Source organism: Chiroxiphia lanceolata, chromosome 21 (genome assembly GCF_009829145.1).
Source record: "Chiroxiphia lanceolata isolate bChiLan1 chromosome 21, bChiLan1.pri, whole genome shotgun sequence".
Lineage (NCBI taxonomy): Eukaryota > Metazoa > Chordata > Aves > Passeriformes > Pipridae > Chiroxiphia > Chiroxiphia lanceolata.
Window position 1 is genome coordinate 5,739,815 of NC_045657.1, and position 16,184 is coordinate 5,755,998.

The window sequence follows — 16,184 nt, forward strand, 5'->3', positions numbered from 1 at the left end:
AAACACACATGCACAAAAAAGATTGAAATGAAAAAAAGGCAATTTTTCTTTCCCTTTCTTTTGGAAAGAGATTCCGAAAGCACAAAGACAAACCCCTAATTTTTAACTGCATATTTATTTTTCATCTCCACTCTCATTCACAAATCTGTAGCTTTCCTGTATTCCTGTGATAGAGAGAGGAGCTGAGTTCCTGCAGAGATTCAAGCAGGAAGAGATAAGCCTGGATATCTGCTCTCACATTTCCTTAAAGCAGCACTGGAGCATTGTAGGTTCAGAGAATAAAATCTACAAAGCCATTTCCAAGCCAGAACTCAGGCTCACGTGTGCCCATGGGCATCAACAAACTATTGGTATTAAGAACAGATGTGGAGTAAACAGAACATTAATGGGAGCTATGGACCTTCAGGGAGTCCCTTGTTCCTCTGTAATCCTCTTGAAGATATGACTGTAACAACTGCACACTCTGCTCTTCATCCAGACCCTAAACAAAAGAAGGAGAAATGCTCTGAAATTCATAAAAGGCAACTGAATTCAATAAAGACTAAGATTCTCTCCAAATACTCAGGCAGTTCTTATCTTCAAAACAAATAATTTCCAAAATATGACAAAAGAACACTTTTGCACCAGGTAGATGCTTTAATCAGCACTTCTGTTTAAAACCAAACACACAAGCTTTGATGCCATTGAGCTGCAGGAGTTTAAATTCAGCTTAAGGAGCATCAGAGCCATTTAAGCAGTTCAGTCACTGAACTCTAAACCTGTGGCTTAAAGAAACAGAACTCTGCAGGTAAACTGAGAGGGTTGTCAAACAAGGCAACTGATTCCAGGGACATGAGTTTTTAGCTGAGCAGTTGTCCTGGAAAACCCAAGACAGACAATAGCAGGTGCTGCTGCTGAAAAGCAGGACCAGGAAAACCACAGCACCTCAAGGTCACTCCTCACTTTGGAAAAGTTTGACCTACAGCTTCAACATGTCATTCTAACATCCTTTAGATTATATTGAATTCAAAGGACCTTAAATTTGCCTCTACTCAACATCAAGAAGATTACTTATATATAAGAATCCCAGTAACAATTCATTCCAGGAATAAAAAATAACCAGATGGCAGCTTCACTCACCAAAAACTTGCTGACCCTCAGACCCAACTCTTTTAGTGGAGCAGCTACATCTTTATCAGCTTTAATTTTTTCTGCTGAAGTCGTACTAAAGAGAAAAGAAATTTTAGTTACTAAAAATGCAGCAATCCCAAGGATTGAACTAAACAGGCATAATTTTAAAGTCCTAGGTTTTATCAGTTTAAACTGAACATTTGCTTTTTCCTCAATGGCCTTTCAATATTTCATACAACAATATTCAGCAACCTTCCCACCAGATAAATCTCAACATTGTTCACAATTTTATCACCGTAATAATGCACATTATACTCATTCCACCTCTTTCAATGAGGGAATCTGGATGTCTTTCTGGGATGACTGAGTGTCAAGAGGAGTCACTTCTCCACAGGTTGCATGAGTGCTGCAGCTCACAAAGGCAGAGGTTAACAGCCACCTGACACCAGTGACAGCAGAAAATGCTGTTACTTCTTTCTGGTCTTTATTTCATACCCAAAAATGTTATGTGGATTAAGTACTTTCTCTTGCTCCTCCTCTCCTGAAGTCTTGTCATGCAAGAGAGCAAAAATCTATTTTTATGTAATCAGAGATAAATATTCAATGTGATCCTCTATTTACTGGGAAACCTCACGTTAGAAGTTCATTTCTAAAATCAGGCAGTGACTGTACCTTGGTGGTTTATAGTATGACAGTCCCTCTAACAGCCTCTGCCAGTGCTTGTTCAACTCTGCAGCAATCTGGGCCTAAAAAAGAAACAAATACCACTGAACAGACTCCTCAAAGTGCACTACCAAGTACCAGATTTGTTAAATTTATAGAAAGCAAGGAAATTCCACCACCACAGAGACGGGAACAACAAAAGACAGGTGTCTGTGACCCAGACTGATTCCAGGAAAGTGAGGCAGAGACCTGCCTTGCTAATCCCAGGAAGGGTAAGGAAATAGGAGGCAATGGACTGGGTTCAGAAACATTTGGATTTCCAACCTCTGGGCAAATTCTTGGAAGCACAGGTTCCATCCCTTAAAATAAGGCAGCAGGCTGCACCACTCATCAACACCCCAGGCCAGCCAGTCTAGGAAGCAGCACTTGTGCCCACTCCAGAAAAGGAACCACCTTTTCCATACACCCTTCCAGGCAGTTCATGCAGCAGCTGTAAACAAGCAGTGGAAGAATGAAAAAGTAACAGAGGAACAAAAAACACACTGAGGAAGAGGGAAAAAACAGCAAAACAGTGAATATTTTCACTAATATTCAACCAGCTGTACAAATGATGTATTTGGCCACGGAGCCCTTTCAGTGATGGCCAAACCTGCTCAGCAGGACATGGACTTACTGGTTCTCTTAAAGCTGATCTGCCCAGCAGAATTGTCCATAATTCTCTGCTGCTCCTGCAAACAATGGGAAAAGGTGCAAAGTGTTTTAATTATGACCATTATCTCAGGCTTCCATTCAGCTCATGCCTTTTCAAACTTGCAATTAACTCGGAGCAGATCACCTTGTAATACAAGAAAAATGATTTAAGGAACATCAGCTTTTAGCTGAGGAGTTTCAGACGTCCTGGAAGAACCAAGGAAAGACCCAAAGAAGGTGACAACTGACACTGTGCACTCATATCAAAGCTTCCCATTTATATCAGGTTACCAGTTCAATTTGATTCTGCTACTTGGACGTTTGAAGGTCATTAAGAAGAAACTTAATGAAAGTATAGAGCAATATTTTATTCAGTTACACTCAATGCTCTCCTCCAAATAAACTCTTCCATCACAGTTTCATCCTCCGCTCTAAGCAGAGCATAAACCTGGGTGAAGTGAAAAACTGCAAGATTTTTACACAGCCTCCAGAACATTCACCCTCACCTTCTTCTTCCTTCCTAAGAACTCTGCAGAAAAGCCAACCTGCACTATAAGGAATTACAGATCACATCCTGACCCTGGCACATACATCCAGAAAAGTAAGTCTCCCTAAAACAGCCCAGAGAAAAGGTGCTTGCCAAAAAGAGTACTTCATTTAGACAAATTATTTGTTAGCAATGTATTACAAATGAGGAGGTAAACACCACAGCTTCTCACATAGACTGTCTACAAAGCAAGGGCACTCATTGCCTTATTTTTAGAACAACATCATCAAAGTACCTCCCTGTGGCAGTGAAAGGCATCTGCAACTTCTGACACGTGGTGCCACTTGATGAATGGCAACAGCTATTACTTCCAGGACACTTATCAACATAAATTTCTCCCTGCTCATTCCTCGATAGTTGGGTGCACTTTCCTGACAGGAGCCTCTCCTGACATGGTCAGCACCAGCTCTGGGTTCAGACTCTCCAGGCCAGAGCACCCAAAAGCCCAGAATTTCACCAACAATTGAAGAGCAGTGTCAAGGAAGCAATTCAACGAACCCCAGGTTCAGTTACCATGTTAGATTGGTACCTTTGTTTGTCCTGAGCACGTTTTTTGTCATTCACTGTAAGAACAGAGCCCGGCAGAGCCAACCCTTCCATTTTTCACTCCCTCGTCTGTGAATAAACAGACCGTGTTTTGTTGCCCGTCCATTAATTAGAAGCTAAAGGAGGAAAGCTCTGCGTGCAACCACAACTAACAGTGGTGTTCTTGTCCCCTTTAGGGCTTAGAGGCATTCATTTTAAAAAAATTACACACCAGGGAAACTCCAGAGCATAAAAACGTTACAAGAAATGACAAAAATAAACGACAGGAGTTCTGAGGACAAACGAAGGCACCGATGTGAGGTGATCACTGAAACTGTGATTCATTGACACGCTTCCCACGTGTCTACTTTGACTTTACGTTTGCAAGAGGTGCGGGAGGCGCAGCCCGACCCTGGCGCGATCCCCCGCTCGGGGCAGCAGCTGCGGGGCCTGGGGGCACCTCGGCGGCGGCAGCGGGGATGGAGCCCCCCGGCCCCACCAAAGCAACGGCTCCCAGCGCGTCCTGCGCGGCCGCTCCCCCCGCACACCGTAAAATAAACACAAAAACCCCGACATTCGCTCCCGCTCCGGCCGTCGGGGCCGGGGGGTCCCTGAGGGTCCCTCAGCGAGGAGGGGGGAAAAGGGGCGGGGTCTCGCCGCGCGCGCGGGGCGGGGGGGCGGGGCCAGCCCGGCGCGCGCCCCGCCGCGGTTAAACCCTCCCGGCGCCTCCGCCCCGCCGACCCCTCTCCCCTCCCGGCCCCGCGGAGCGCGGTCCGCCCGCAGCGAGAGCCGGGGCCGCCCCTGTGCTCCCCCCCGCCCGGGCGGCCGCAACCCCGCACCTCGCGCTCAGCCCGCCCGCCGCCATCTTCGCTCCGCGCTCACGTGACCGTTCGCCCCGCCTCCTCCTCCCGCGCTGACGTCACGTGGTGCAGGTGGGCCACGCCCCCTCCCCGCCGGTGGGTCATGTGACAGCGGCGGCGCCAAGATGGCGGCGTCCTGCGAGGTGGGTGCGCGCTCCGCTGCCGGGAGGCGGCCGGGGGTGGTCGAGGGGTGTTCGGGGCTCCGCGGGGGGAACGGGGATCGCCCGGGAGCGCCTCCCTCACCTTCCGCGGGCGGCTGCGGCCGCTGTCCCCTGCCGCAGGTTCCCAGGAGGGAAGGCTGGGTTGTGGGTGAGGCGGCTGAGGGGACACGGTGAAGAGAGGGGACAGGCAGGGGCTGCAGCCAGGCGAGGGATACCGCGCGTTTGGCAGCACATCAGTGGGAAGCTTTCCTGCCCAGGGCAGCCGGGAGGCGGATAGCGAAACGGGCAGAGAGCGCTCAGTGTGGCTCGGATCGGGGCGTGACGGGTCCCGTTTCGTGATGAGAGAGTGGCAGCGCTGAGGAGCTTCACGCTACCTGAAAGCTGCGGAGGAGGGAATTGCTGCAGGCACAAGAAAATGAAATAATTCAGCAGTGAAACACATCGTGTTGCAGGTTCAGGGGCCAGAGCTTTCAGAGCTGCTGCATTAGAGCAAAGACCTCACAGAGGGTGAAATTCTTGTCTCTCAGCCAGGCTGGGGGATGCTGTCATGTGCCATTATTGATACAAGAGCTGGGCTGCAACCTCAGCGTTGCCAGACTGAGGGGGAGGACTCTCACTCTTTGGCAGGTGGATTTACTCTGCCTCTTCTCAAATAAGCCTTAAGCTTCCCCCTCCCCAGTGTGCAGAAACAGCAGAGTGGAACCCCAAAATCATCATTACTTATAGGTACATATTGCCCAGACTTGTTTTTTTTTAACATATGATTAATTCTTCTCTTGTTTTAACATAACATGTGATGGCAAAAGCTCACTCTGGGCCTGATCAAGCTATGTAGCAACAGTACATGGAATGAAGTTTGGCAATCAAGTATTTCAGGCTGTATGAACAAGGATGCCAGAAAGCAACCTATTAATAATTAAGACTTTTCATTACAAAATCATAAATAACTAAACCTTGCAGACACCCAGTGTGAGGGAGTTTGATGGTACAAACTGGAATAGTTCCTCAGTGATATTGGTGCTGAGATCTCTGTCAGGCTCATGGTCTGATGACACCATTCAACACTGAGTGAAAACCCAAAACAGAACTTTAAATAAATTTCTTGGGGAGCTGGTGTAGATATTGGCAATGAGACTTGGGGAGCAGAATTTAATGAGAGTTTGCTGCTAATCAGCTTAAGGCTGGGCCAGAAAGGATGAGGCAATGCAGTGTCTTAGTTGGGATACATGCAACTGTATCAGCCATAACACTGCCAAGAGAAATACAGAAACTGAGACCTTCAAAGGTCCTAAAAGAGGTGCCAGAATAATGGCAGCGTGAAATTCTGCTGCAGAAAACAGGAATTAAGGTACTGACAGGGGGAGACGATGTGCAAAAGCTTTAGCCTTTCCTAGGAGCTGCCCTAAAAGTGAAGCTGCCCTAAAAGTGAAGCTGCCCTAAAAGTGAAGCTGCCCTAAAAGTGAAGCTGCCCTAAAAGTGAAGCTGCCCTAAAAGTGAAGCTGCCCTAAAAGTGAAGCTGCCCTAAAAGTGAAGCTGCCCTAAAAGTGAAGCTGCCCTAAAAGTGAAGCTGCCCTAAAAGTGAAGCTGCCCTAAAAGTGAAGCTGCCCTAAAAGTGAAGCTGCTCTAGCTGTTTGCTCTTTCTTTTCTTTTTAACAGGAATTGCAGTAGCACGGAAGGGAATTCTTCCTAATGGACAACTGAGCACATCAGGATTCCTGAGACAGATTCTGAAAGCTGGAATCATGCTGAACAAGCCGGTGCTGGTGGAGTCCCTGGTGGTGTTTGCCATCGTGCTCTCGGTGCACGGGGTGGTGTGGGACCGGTTCTCCTGGTGCGCCCTGGCCTTGGCCCTCCAGGCCTTCTACGTCCAGTTCAAGTGGGACCGGCTGCTCCAAGGGGGGAAAGCCGTGTTCCAGTTCCGGGGGGCGGCCAACAGCGGCCTCCTGCCCGCCAGCATGGTCATCCCCCTGCTGGGAATCGTCATGAAGGAGCGGTGCCGGGCCGCCGGCATCGTGTACTTCGAGCGCTTCGGGGTCGTCGTGGCCTCCACGGGGATGCTGCTCGCGCTCTTCCTGTCGGTGCTGGCGGTTGGCATCACCAAACCCGTGCCAACCAACACCTGCATCCTGACTGGCATGGCTGGCAGCGTCATCGTCTACACCATGAAACACTCCCTGGCTGTCTCAGAAGTCATAGAGGTCCTGGAAGTGCTGCTCATCTTTGTCTACCTCAGTATGATCCTGCTGTACTTGCTGCCTCGGTGTTTCACCCCCGGGGAAGCGCTGCTGGTTCTTGGAGGTGTGAGTTTTGTCCTCAATCAGCTCATTAAACGCTCACTGAATGTGGTCGAGGGCAAAGGGGATCCCACTGACTTCTTCCTTCTGGTGGCAGTTGTTGGAGTTGTTCTCCTTGGTCTTTTTTTCACTGTGCTTTTCATTTTCATGGATTCAGGCACGTGGATCTCCTCCATGTTCTTCCACATGATGACAGCAGTGTTGGGCTTAGGGGTCATCATGCCTTGGCTGTACAGACTCATCCAGAGGAACCCTCTGCTCTGGCTGCTGCAGTTTCTGTTTCAGACAGAGACAAGACTTTACCTTCTCGTGTACTGGACCCTCTTGGCTGCCTCAGCCTGTGGGGTGGTTTTCTACCAGAACACAAAGAGATCGTCTGAATCCAAAAAACACCAGGCCTCCACTATCACCAGGAAATATTTCCACTTCATTGTTGTAGCCACTTATGTCCCTGGACTCATTTATGACCGTCAGCTCCTCTATGTTGCTGCAGTGCTGTGCCTGGCAGTGTTTATCTTCTTGGAATACGTCCGGTACTTCAGGATCAAACCCTTCGGCCAAACCCTCAGGCATTTGCTGTCTCTCTTCTTGGATGAAAGGGACAGTGGCCCTCTAATCTTGACTCATATTTATCTCCTCCTTGGCATGTCCCTCCCAGTGTGGCTGTTCCCCAGATCTTGTGCTCCCAAAGGCACCTTGTCTGGGGCAGGAGCACTGGTGCCCTACTCCGGAGTGTTGGCAGTGGGGGTAGGAGACACTATTGCCTCTGTTTTTGGCAGTACAATGGGGGAGATCAAATGGCCAGGAACAAAGAAGACCTTTGAAGGGACAATGACAGCTATTTTTGCTCAGATCATTGCTGTGGCCCTGATTCTGATCTTTGACAGCAGTGTGAATCTGAACTCCAGCTACGCCTGGATTCTGGCATCTGTGAGTTTGGTTTCTCTGTTGGAAGCTTATACCACCCAAATTGATAACCTGCTGCTGCCTCTCTACCTCCAGATCATGTTCATGGCATAGAAGCACTTCCAGGAACAGAGGTTTCTCCCTTCCTAGAGAAAAGTGGTACTAGAAAATGCACTGTAATGGAAGCTCAAAGCTGACCTAAACACTACTTTTAGTACAGCAGAGAAAATAGTTAAAATCAGAAATGAGACTTATTTAAAATAAAGGTTTTGGTTTGGTTCTTGTTTCCCCCCCTGTTGAAAACAGCCTGAGTTAGGTTCTCACAGCAACAAATATGACTGATAAAAACAGCCTGTGTTTAATAATCCAACTATCCAAGTTTCTTCTGGGGGTCCAGAGGCAAAGGAAGCAGAGGAAGAAGAGGTAAGTCAATTAAAGGGGAAAAAATAAATAAGCAGATCTCTCAGACATTGCCACCTCTGTATTGTACCTTGTTTTCTGTACTGAGTCCTGCATCTTGTATTAGTGAACATGTGAACTCTCATTTCTGCATGAGCACCATGTAAAGCATGTTTGATAACAAGGGTGGGCACTCAGAGCAGGTACAAGAGTCCAAATGTGTCCAGTCCATCAGCAAGAGCCACAAACACAACTCCAAACTCAGTAGCTGCCACATCCATGGTGGGTGGGGAAGGTTTGGGAATGTCAGACACTACTCATTCCAAGCCCTACTAATAACAACAGTACATTTTTTGCCCTGAAGTTTTATTCAATGAGAAGAATGTTTTGTCTTTCCCAAGATTTTAATCTCTAAATCCATTTGGAATGAATATGGGGGGGGGGGGGAAATGAAGCAAAGTCACAGCTAAAACTAATTACACATTAATTCTGAAAGCAGAAAATCTGTTCAAGTCAATAAAATTTTCTACTACTATTGCACTTTTCTACTTCTCACATTTTTTTTTAGCCAGATGTTTAATTAAATAATTTATAAAAATCCTTCTATCAACAAATTGAATAAAGCCATTGAATTCTGCCCACTTAATTAAAATTACAACTACTATTTTGTGGCCAGAAAGCCCACCTTATTTTTATGTATTAAACACTTCTATACTGACAGTCTCTTCTCACTGGTTTGCCACTAGAACAAAGCACACGTGTCCTCCCTGCCTCTTCCCTTCCCCTGAGATGTGTCCAAGCAGGAGACTGGCATTCCAGGATTCCTGTTTGCATCCTGAAGTTAACTTCTGACCCCCTTTTAATTTTGGGAACAGTTTGGGGAGGGTCCAAGGTGCCTCACACAACACTGTCCTGCTGAGACTGTGTCTTGGGACTGAGAGTAACACCCAGGGGTGGCTAAAACCAGTCTCTGGGTCAGCAGTGTTGGCTCTAGAATCCAATATTAGTATTTCTGTCCCTGCAACAAGCCAGGACTGGAATAGCTGAGAGGCAGCATTGCCCAATTCACCCCCTGCCTGGGCAGAGCTCCTGGGACTTGGTGCTGCTTTTCCTGAGGAGGCCAAAGTTGGCCAGAGCCAGTTAATAAGGAAATACATTGTCAGATATTCTCTGTAGGAAACCAAACTCAGTAACTGTGCTGGGCTGAGTTTCCTTCACTTTTTAGCAGGAAATCCTACCAATCAATCCAGATTTTTACTTTCACTTATGCACTTGAACGAGGTGCTTTTGCACATTGCAGGTAGTGGTGCACATAATCAGAGGACAAACTATCCCTCCTCAGCAGAATTCTAAATTATTAACTCCTCTCATGGAAAGACACAGACAAAGCTTGAGCTGTTTCTGTCACAAGCCAAAGCCTTCACCATTGATGGAATAAAACAGCATCACAGGTAAGGGGAGTCACTTCTTTCCCCCCTGCTCACACCTTTCAAACAAACTGTAGAAAAGGCAGTTTCTGAGTGCAGAAACTTTGCATTCAGTGTTACTGCTGTTGTCATTACCCAGCTCCCCAATTCCTGCCCCAGCCACCTGAGCTGTTCCTCTGTGAGGAATTCTTTGCTGGATTCAACCTACTCTGCATTGCCCATAGGGCTGAAAGGAAACTTTTTCCCTTAAAGAAACTAAATTCACCTCAAACAAATGCCAGATATAAGCAATATTCATTTGCAAGGGATGAGTCAGTAAGAACTGGGCTCACTCTGCCACAGCTCTGACAGTCTGAGGGTTACTCTGATGTAATTCATGCCTTGGTGACACCAGGCTCATATCTCACGGCTGACACTGCATCAGTGCTGCTGAAATCACACCTACACAGCTTCTGTGCAGTTCAGGACACAGGCTTGAGCTTGCCTTGGATGCAACTTCAGTTTCCAAACACTCCTTGCTGTAAGTTGGTTTGGCTTTGGTGAGGTTTTGGGGGTAGAAATTGTTCTTGTGCATATTGAGAGTTCAAACTGCTCATCAGACAACCTGGTGCTGGCCCCAACTGTTGGGAGGTCACACTGTGTCTCTCTCAAAGAAAAGATGATGGAGATGAAAAGGAGAATGTCTATTCTTTTATTAAATGCAAGGGGGTGGATTGAGGTTCTTTGCTCCCACCATTTCAACATAAATCTTTAAGAACTGTCATATTTTTAATCAACATGCCCAGAGATCAAACACTCAACCACAGTTTGCTGGGAATACTTAGAAGATTGATTATAAAAAGCAGAGTTCCTGCTTTGTTTTGCCCACAACAGGGCTGTTTTAAATCACTGTTGCTCCAATAACAGGGCAGAGACCTAAGAGTGAAAGTCAACCTTCTTCCCATGACACATTCACCTGCTGGGATCAACACAGCCAAGAAATGCACTTAAGCTCTTAAACTGAATCTGCAGGAAGAAATACTTCTTAACTGGTCCCAGTCAAGGTGCAGTGGTCTTTACTGGTCTGTTCTCAAGACTGAAGAGGTTTCCCTACTGAAAGGACTGGGTGGCTACTCTCACACTACAGGGCTCCTGCTGCAGCAGGAGGTTCTGTCTCCTGCAGGTGTGTTGGGCTGTGACAAAGGTCCTTGTTCCCAGGATGAATTAACCTTGAGAGCTGCCATAAGGGAAGGTGGTGTTTAAGGGGAACATGAAGGAACAATCAGGAATATTGATCAGCTATTGACTCCAGAAGCCAGTCACTGACTTCAAGTGTAGAGCGATGGAAAAGGCAGTTCAGGAGTTGGCTGGAGCCTGGGAAGGAAGGAAGGAAGGAAGGGAGAAAAACAAAACTTCAGAGGCTGTTCCAGTGCTGCAGGTACAAAATCAGTGCTAAGCAGGGCACTACCAGCAACCTGTGACAGACAAGACCACCAGTGACAGTTCATCCTGGCTCCAGTTTCCTCAGCTGCCTGTGAGGATCAGGACCTTACCAGTTCTCCTTGCTCCAGGTGGTGCCCTTGGCCTCCATCACGTGGAAGGTGAAGGCGTGGCGAGAGGACTCCGAGCTGTTCAGTTCACTCTTATGGACAACTTCCCCGTGGATGAGGATGAGTCCACCTGTGGGAAAGAAACCCCTGTACTGCTGGGTTTTTTCCCCAATGGTGGAAAGCTCCAGCTTTCCAATGGAAGGGTTAAATACAATCTTAGCTCCCTTGTGTTTTCTTGGGCTGTGAAGCGACGCATTTGGGGCTGTTTGTACCTTTCTTTATGGGCAGAGGGATGAACTGACTGTCATCATAGGCTGGCTCTGACCCTACAAACTCCACACATGTTGAGGCACCTGAAGGTGCACGAACCATCCTCCGGGTAATTCCATCTGCAAATCCACAAACACACAAAAATTAAACATGTAACTACATTCTGCACAGCAGAGGAACAATATTTATCAAACTCTATTAGTGCTATATTCAATTTTTCCTTAGTAATTTGGGTGGAGTCTTTTTCATTACGCAAAGATTTAGGATTTTCCAGCTGTGGCAGAAACAGATAAACAACTGCCTTTTGTTTGCCTTTCTGGCCCCTTCTGTGCATTGCAACAGACCTTTTTGGACACAAACAGTCCCAGGCTTCTGCAAAGCCAACCTTTGGTCCATTTATCCTTTCTATAAGAGCATAAATCACAATCCAAGGGCAGCTGACTCCAGGATTTGAGGGATGAGCGCCTTAAAATCTGAAGAGCACTATTCACTGAGGGAATGTTTAGGTGAGCAGTAATTTAAAGCTGCTTAATGTGCTCTAGAGGTGGTGAAAACAGAACTGGTAACCCAGCAGTAGTCACACACACAACTCTTACTGGTGTGAGAGCCAGGGATGAACCACAGGCAGGCATTCTCCTGTGTGGCATCTTCCAGGGCAATCCAGAAGCCCAGGATCCTGCCCAGAGGCTCCGTGTGCAGGAAGGTGGCATCCTGGTGAGGTGTCACTGCAAGGAGAGATGGTTGTGCAGGTCTTTTAATCCCTGAGGAATTCAGTTCCACGAGAAGGACTTCAGGCTTGCATCTCCTTGGCTCAGTGTCCTCCCCTGCCCACCCATCTAAATTAAATCTTACAGTAAAACACTACCTCTCAGGCTGCTGCAAATGTAAAAGCAGCTCTTTGAGCTGCACATGATGTAGAAACACTTCTAGAAAACGTGGATTTTTTAAAATAATTTTAAGAAGGTTTGGACCACCAAACTCACAGGCTTAAGTCTAATTCTGAGCCTTTTTCCTGGTAATAATCCTTTCCTAAAGGAGCATTCCCTGTAGAGTGATATATAGATAACAAAAGTCTCACCTTCACCACCAATGCCAGGTTGCTGCAAGGAAAGAAAGGTGATGTGTGAAGAGATTCAGAGCTTCCCACCTAACAGGGTCTTTCTTGAGTGACAAGACAACTTGAATCACTGTACCTTGAAGATATACATGCTTTGCACAACTACTGGTCTCTCAAGGCCTAGTTTTCTTCCCAATTCCTGCAAGAAAACTTTCCAAGATTTATGTTTGCTGTTTTCTGCACACCATATAACATTATTCTGGGAAGATATTTAAATTTCTTTTCACTGACAAAATGACTATCATTGGGAGTCTAGAAAATTAACTACTCTATAATTTATTTATTTTTCCCCCAGACCAGTCTAGGAAGCAGTAACAGCTCACCTGCACCTTGGAGGAGTGGGTGATTTGCTTGAAGACAGGATCATAAGCATGTAGAGCTGAGGGAAAAAAAAAAGAGGCTCAGATTGAAGATTTTCTGAACAGAAGGGAACTTGGCAGCTCTCAGGATGAGCTGGAGAGGCCACAGCCAAGCAGGATAAATTGCAGCCAGAAACTTTCATGCCTCCCAAGATGGATAGACATGGATTATCACACCTAAGGTGATAGGACGCTTGTAGGTTGTACAATCACACAATCATCATTAGAGATCATAAATATAATCACTCCCTAGCCGCAAACTGCAGATAAATAAAAAAAGTGTATAACAGAGTGAAAAAAAAAAAAAGTGTTATGTGATTATATTATGCAAGTGACAACCACTATATGTGACCCCGAGGCACAGGGGTGAACACACCCCTTAAAAACACAGTTCTTGAGACCTACCAAAAAAGGAAGTGCTGCAAAAACAAGTTACAGCTTATTTTTGATGCCCTTCAGAGAGCCACAGCCTGCAGGTCAGAGCTGTTTGTGCAGCCATTGCTACAACCCAGCTCTGACAAACCCATGAAGCCAAGACTTGGAGTTGTGCCCCCAGCTCGTTGTGATCATTGTTGTGCCTCCAGCTCATTGCCACAGGTCCAGCAGGAGCTGCTCCTGAGCAAGGGATGAGGATGGACTTGACCAAAAGAGTAATTACAGAAATTTAAGTCTAGAGAAGCCTAAGTTGCAGAGTCAGCAGGAATCTACAGCTGTTTTCACTTCCCCTGGGGAAAAGCTGAAGTGCAACAGAATGGCAGCAGGCCTGGGAAGGGGAGAGTGTTTTTCCGAGAAAACCTAAGAACAAGAACTCTCAGTACTGTATTTCCAAGTTCAGTGAAGTTTAATCTGAACAAAGTTCATGTGTTTGCAGACTCAGTGAATCCTGCTCTCATTTTCCATGTATTGTTTGAAAACAAAAGGGATCAAAAGCAAGCCCAGTAGCTGTGAGAGAGGAAATAGGTCAAACTGAGACCAGTAAGGGTAAAGAAAAAGTGCTGGTGACACCAGAGGAGGGAGGAACAGCTTTGGCATTGGCAACCCAGCATCAGACTGGACAACAGTTTGATCTGTACCAAATGTGACCCTTCTCGGGTGGTAAATTTGTCAGAGCAAATCTCTTACATAAAAAGCCAAGGGCTGAAGTCCAGCCTTTCCCATGTCAGTGACTGAGCTATGCATCGCTGAAAAACCTCCAGAAGGGCTCTTTGAAAAGGTCTGAAACAGAAGATTAAGTCCTTTGAGAGCAGAGTGTGAGGGGCAGCATGGAGAGAATTGCAGAGATAGTTATTTACAGGGAGTAGGTCTGGAGAAACCCTCCCCTTTTGTCCACCCCCTTCCAAACCTCATCCTTTAACATACCATGGCCAATCTTGCTGATGGACTTCTCCTTTGGAATTAGAAAGTTCCCTATGAAAAAAAAAAAAAAAAAAAAACAACAGAATTTACCATTGTTTGCAAAGCAGGAATCATCCCTTGAGCTGGAAACTGGCCCCTATCCCCTCACTCAGCCTTTTCTCATCCCCTCCCTGTGGCAAACTCAGGCCAGGGCTTACCTTTTTTGTCCAAAACACCTTTCTCAAAGAAGAATCTAATCTTGTCTCCACTGGTTAGGAAATAATCCGAGCTACCCTGCCAGGGATAAGAGCCCGGTAAAGAGAGTATCCTTACAAAAACATAAATTAACCTTCGATCAAAGCATTAACACTCACCTGCATCTTTTTTTCCCAACAAGATGCAGCATAAACAAAACATAATGAAAAATCACTCAAAAAGGCTTTTACAGCACTGTTGATTAGAGCTTTACAAGAACCTCTCACATAGAGGCTGCCTTTGCTTTTCTTTTGCTGTCTGCCTGGAAAATAACCATTTTCTGTCTGCAGAACAAGTACAAAGTGATCTGTGAGAGCTGCTTGTGGCTACGGGGGTCACAAATCCTCCCCTTCGCCCTCTGATAAAACCCCACCAAACACTTGCAGAAAGCTGGAGAGCAAAGTCCTCTCATGGTGTACAGTTAAAATAAAGAGTCATGTTTCCCCAGAGTGACTCCTGAGCAGCAATTTGCCTTCTCCCTTCCTCCTTCCAGTGCTCCAGCCCTGCCTTTCCCAGTACCTGTGCCTGGAGCTGCTCCTCCTCCCTGGTGGAGAACTCTGTGCGGCAGTGCGGGGGCACTTCCATCCCCTCGATGATTCCCTGGATCTGGCTCCTCATGCTGTCACACTCCTCTGTACTGAAAAACCCCTCCAGGACAAGGAAGCCATCCCTGTGGAACTGGGAGAGACGGGGTGGCTGCTCCCCTCCAGAGCCCCCGGGGGAAAGCAGCACAAAGCAGGAGAAAACAGTTCTCTTTGCAGGGTGAGAAGCATCCAGCCCTCAGCCCTGCAGCTGGACAGCCTGTTCTTAATGTTGTATTTCAGGAGGGGGAACAACACGCTCGTTATCTTTTATTTCTATTGTAGAAGAGATTGATTAACAGGCTGAGACTCCAGACAGTTAAGAACTATCTCAACCCCTCAGTCCCCAAAGCAGAGATTTCACCCTCTGTGGTTTAAGGATAATTTATCTAAGATTAAATTACCAAGCCTGCTAACACAAACAGAGCAGTCATTCCTGTGTGCCAAATCAGAATGAGATTCCTTTACAAGCTGGAAGGCGTTGTTTTCTCTCAGGAAAAAGTCCCTGGGTGATTTGTCACGGCTGACTACACAATCCCTTACGAAATGAAGTGAACTCTATTGGGCACTACAGTTTCTTTATATAGAATACCCTGGAGATTATCCTTTGCCAGTTCAGAGCTGAGAGCTGAGCAGCACAGACAGAGGGGCACGGGGGAAATTCCTCCAAGAGCTCTGCGGGACACGTTGCCCTCTGGAAGAGTTTGTCAGCATGACACTCACACACTCAAAATTAGCGTAATGCAAGAAGCTGGGGGGAATATAAAGTGTTTGTAAAGCAGATTTCAGGGCCAGGTTAACTAGCAGTGACTATTACAAGCAGTGTCACTGCACTGGGGACACGCTCCCTCCCCAGAGAGCAGCTCCTTACCTTCTGGATCTGATCCTGGCTTACAGAGGCCATCGGGACAGAAGCTCCCCAGATCCCAGCACCTCCACGATGCCACCCGGGCTCTGCAGGGCTGACTCTCCGCCTCTCCACGTGATCCTTGTCCCAGCATGTGATAAAAGCCAGCGCTGGACACTCAGACTCTTGCGCAGCCACCGGAGCTGCCGCTCCAGGAATTCTGTCCCCATTCCCAGTGGCTCTTTGTTCCTGGCAGAGGCATTCGAGGCTGCACAGTTTGGCTTTGGCTCTTGGTGGTAACAAAGTGCA

The 16,184-nt window shown here is 46.9% G+C and overlaps 3 protein-coding genes across 7 annotated transcripts in view; 1 reads left to right on the top strand and 2 right to left on the bottom strand.

Annotated features, from left to right (window-relative positions):
• NUP188 (nucleoporin 188) overlaps positions 1 to 4,477 on the bottom strand; it is a 26,377-nt gene extending 21,900 nt beyond the window's left edge. Inside the window, exons 1-6 of one of the 3 annotated variants that reach the window (XM_032707936.1) lie at positions 4,375 to 4,418; positions 2,447 to 2,501; positions 2,098 to 2,263; positions 1,783 to 1,856; positions 1,120 to 1,204; positions 401 to 481 (exon numbers count right to left, since the gene is read on the bottom strand). In XM_032707936.1, the coding sequence (XP_032563827.1) occupies positions 401 to 481; positions 1,120 to 1,204; positions 1,783 to 1,856; positions 2,098 to 2,130 (273 nt within the window). In that variant the 5' untranslated portion in view covers positions 2,131 to 2,263; positions 2,447 to 2,501; positions 4,375 to 4,418. Of the gene's footprint in view, positions 1 to 400; positions 482 to 1,119; positions 1,205 to 1,782; positions 1,857 to 2,097; positions 2,264 to 2,446; positions 2,502 to 3,245; positions 4,075 to 4,374 lie in introns of those variants that run through there. The other 2 variants (XM_032707934.1, XM_032707935.1) reach the window with 2 other exon arrangements.
• DOLK (dolichol kinase) lies at positions 4,395 to 8,695 on the top strand. The gene is made up of 2 exons (XM_032707966.1): positions 4,395 to 4,538; positions 6,213 to 8,695. The coding sequence occupies exon 2, from the start codon at positions 6,299 to 6,301 to the stop codon at positions 7,868 to 7,870; it is 1,572 nt and encodes a 523-aa protein (XP_032563857.1). The 5' UTR covers positions 4,395 to 4,538; positions 6,213 to 6,298; the 3' UTR covers positions 7,871 to 8,695.
• Positions 8,696 to 10,250: 1,555 nt separating this feature from the next.
• PHYHD1 (phytanoyl-CoA dioxygenase domain containing 1) lies at positions 10,251 to 16,167 on the bottom strand. 3 transcript variants are annotated; one of them, XM_032707989.1, is made up of 11 exons: positions 15,900 to 16,167; positions 14,886 to 15,125; positions 14,411 to 14,486; positions 14,217 to 14,264; positions 12,822 to 12,877; positions 12,575 to 12,637; positions 12,460 to 12,481; positions 11,978 to 12,106; positions 11,384 to 11,500; positions 11,115 to 11,241; positions 10,251 to 10,935 (listed from the first exon to the last, which is right to left on the bottom strand). In XM_032707989.1, exons 1-11 carry the CDS (start codon positions 15,930 to 15,932, stop codon positions 10,890 to 10,892), a joined length of 957 nt encoding a protein of 318 aa, XP_032563880.1. In that variant the 5' UTR covers positions 15,933 to 16,167; the 3' UTR covers positions 10,251 to 10,889. The 3 variants fall into 3 exon arrangements, with proteins under 3 accessions (XP_032563880.1, XP_032563881.1, XP_032563879.1); XM_032707990.1 differs by having other exon boundaries at positions 14,967 to 15,125; positions 15,900 to 16,144; XM_032707988.1 differs by lacking the exon at positions 15,900 to 16,167 and adding an exon at positions 15,433 to 15,866.
• Positions 16,168 to 16,184: the final 17 nt, after the last annotated feature.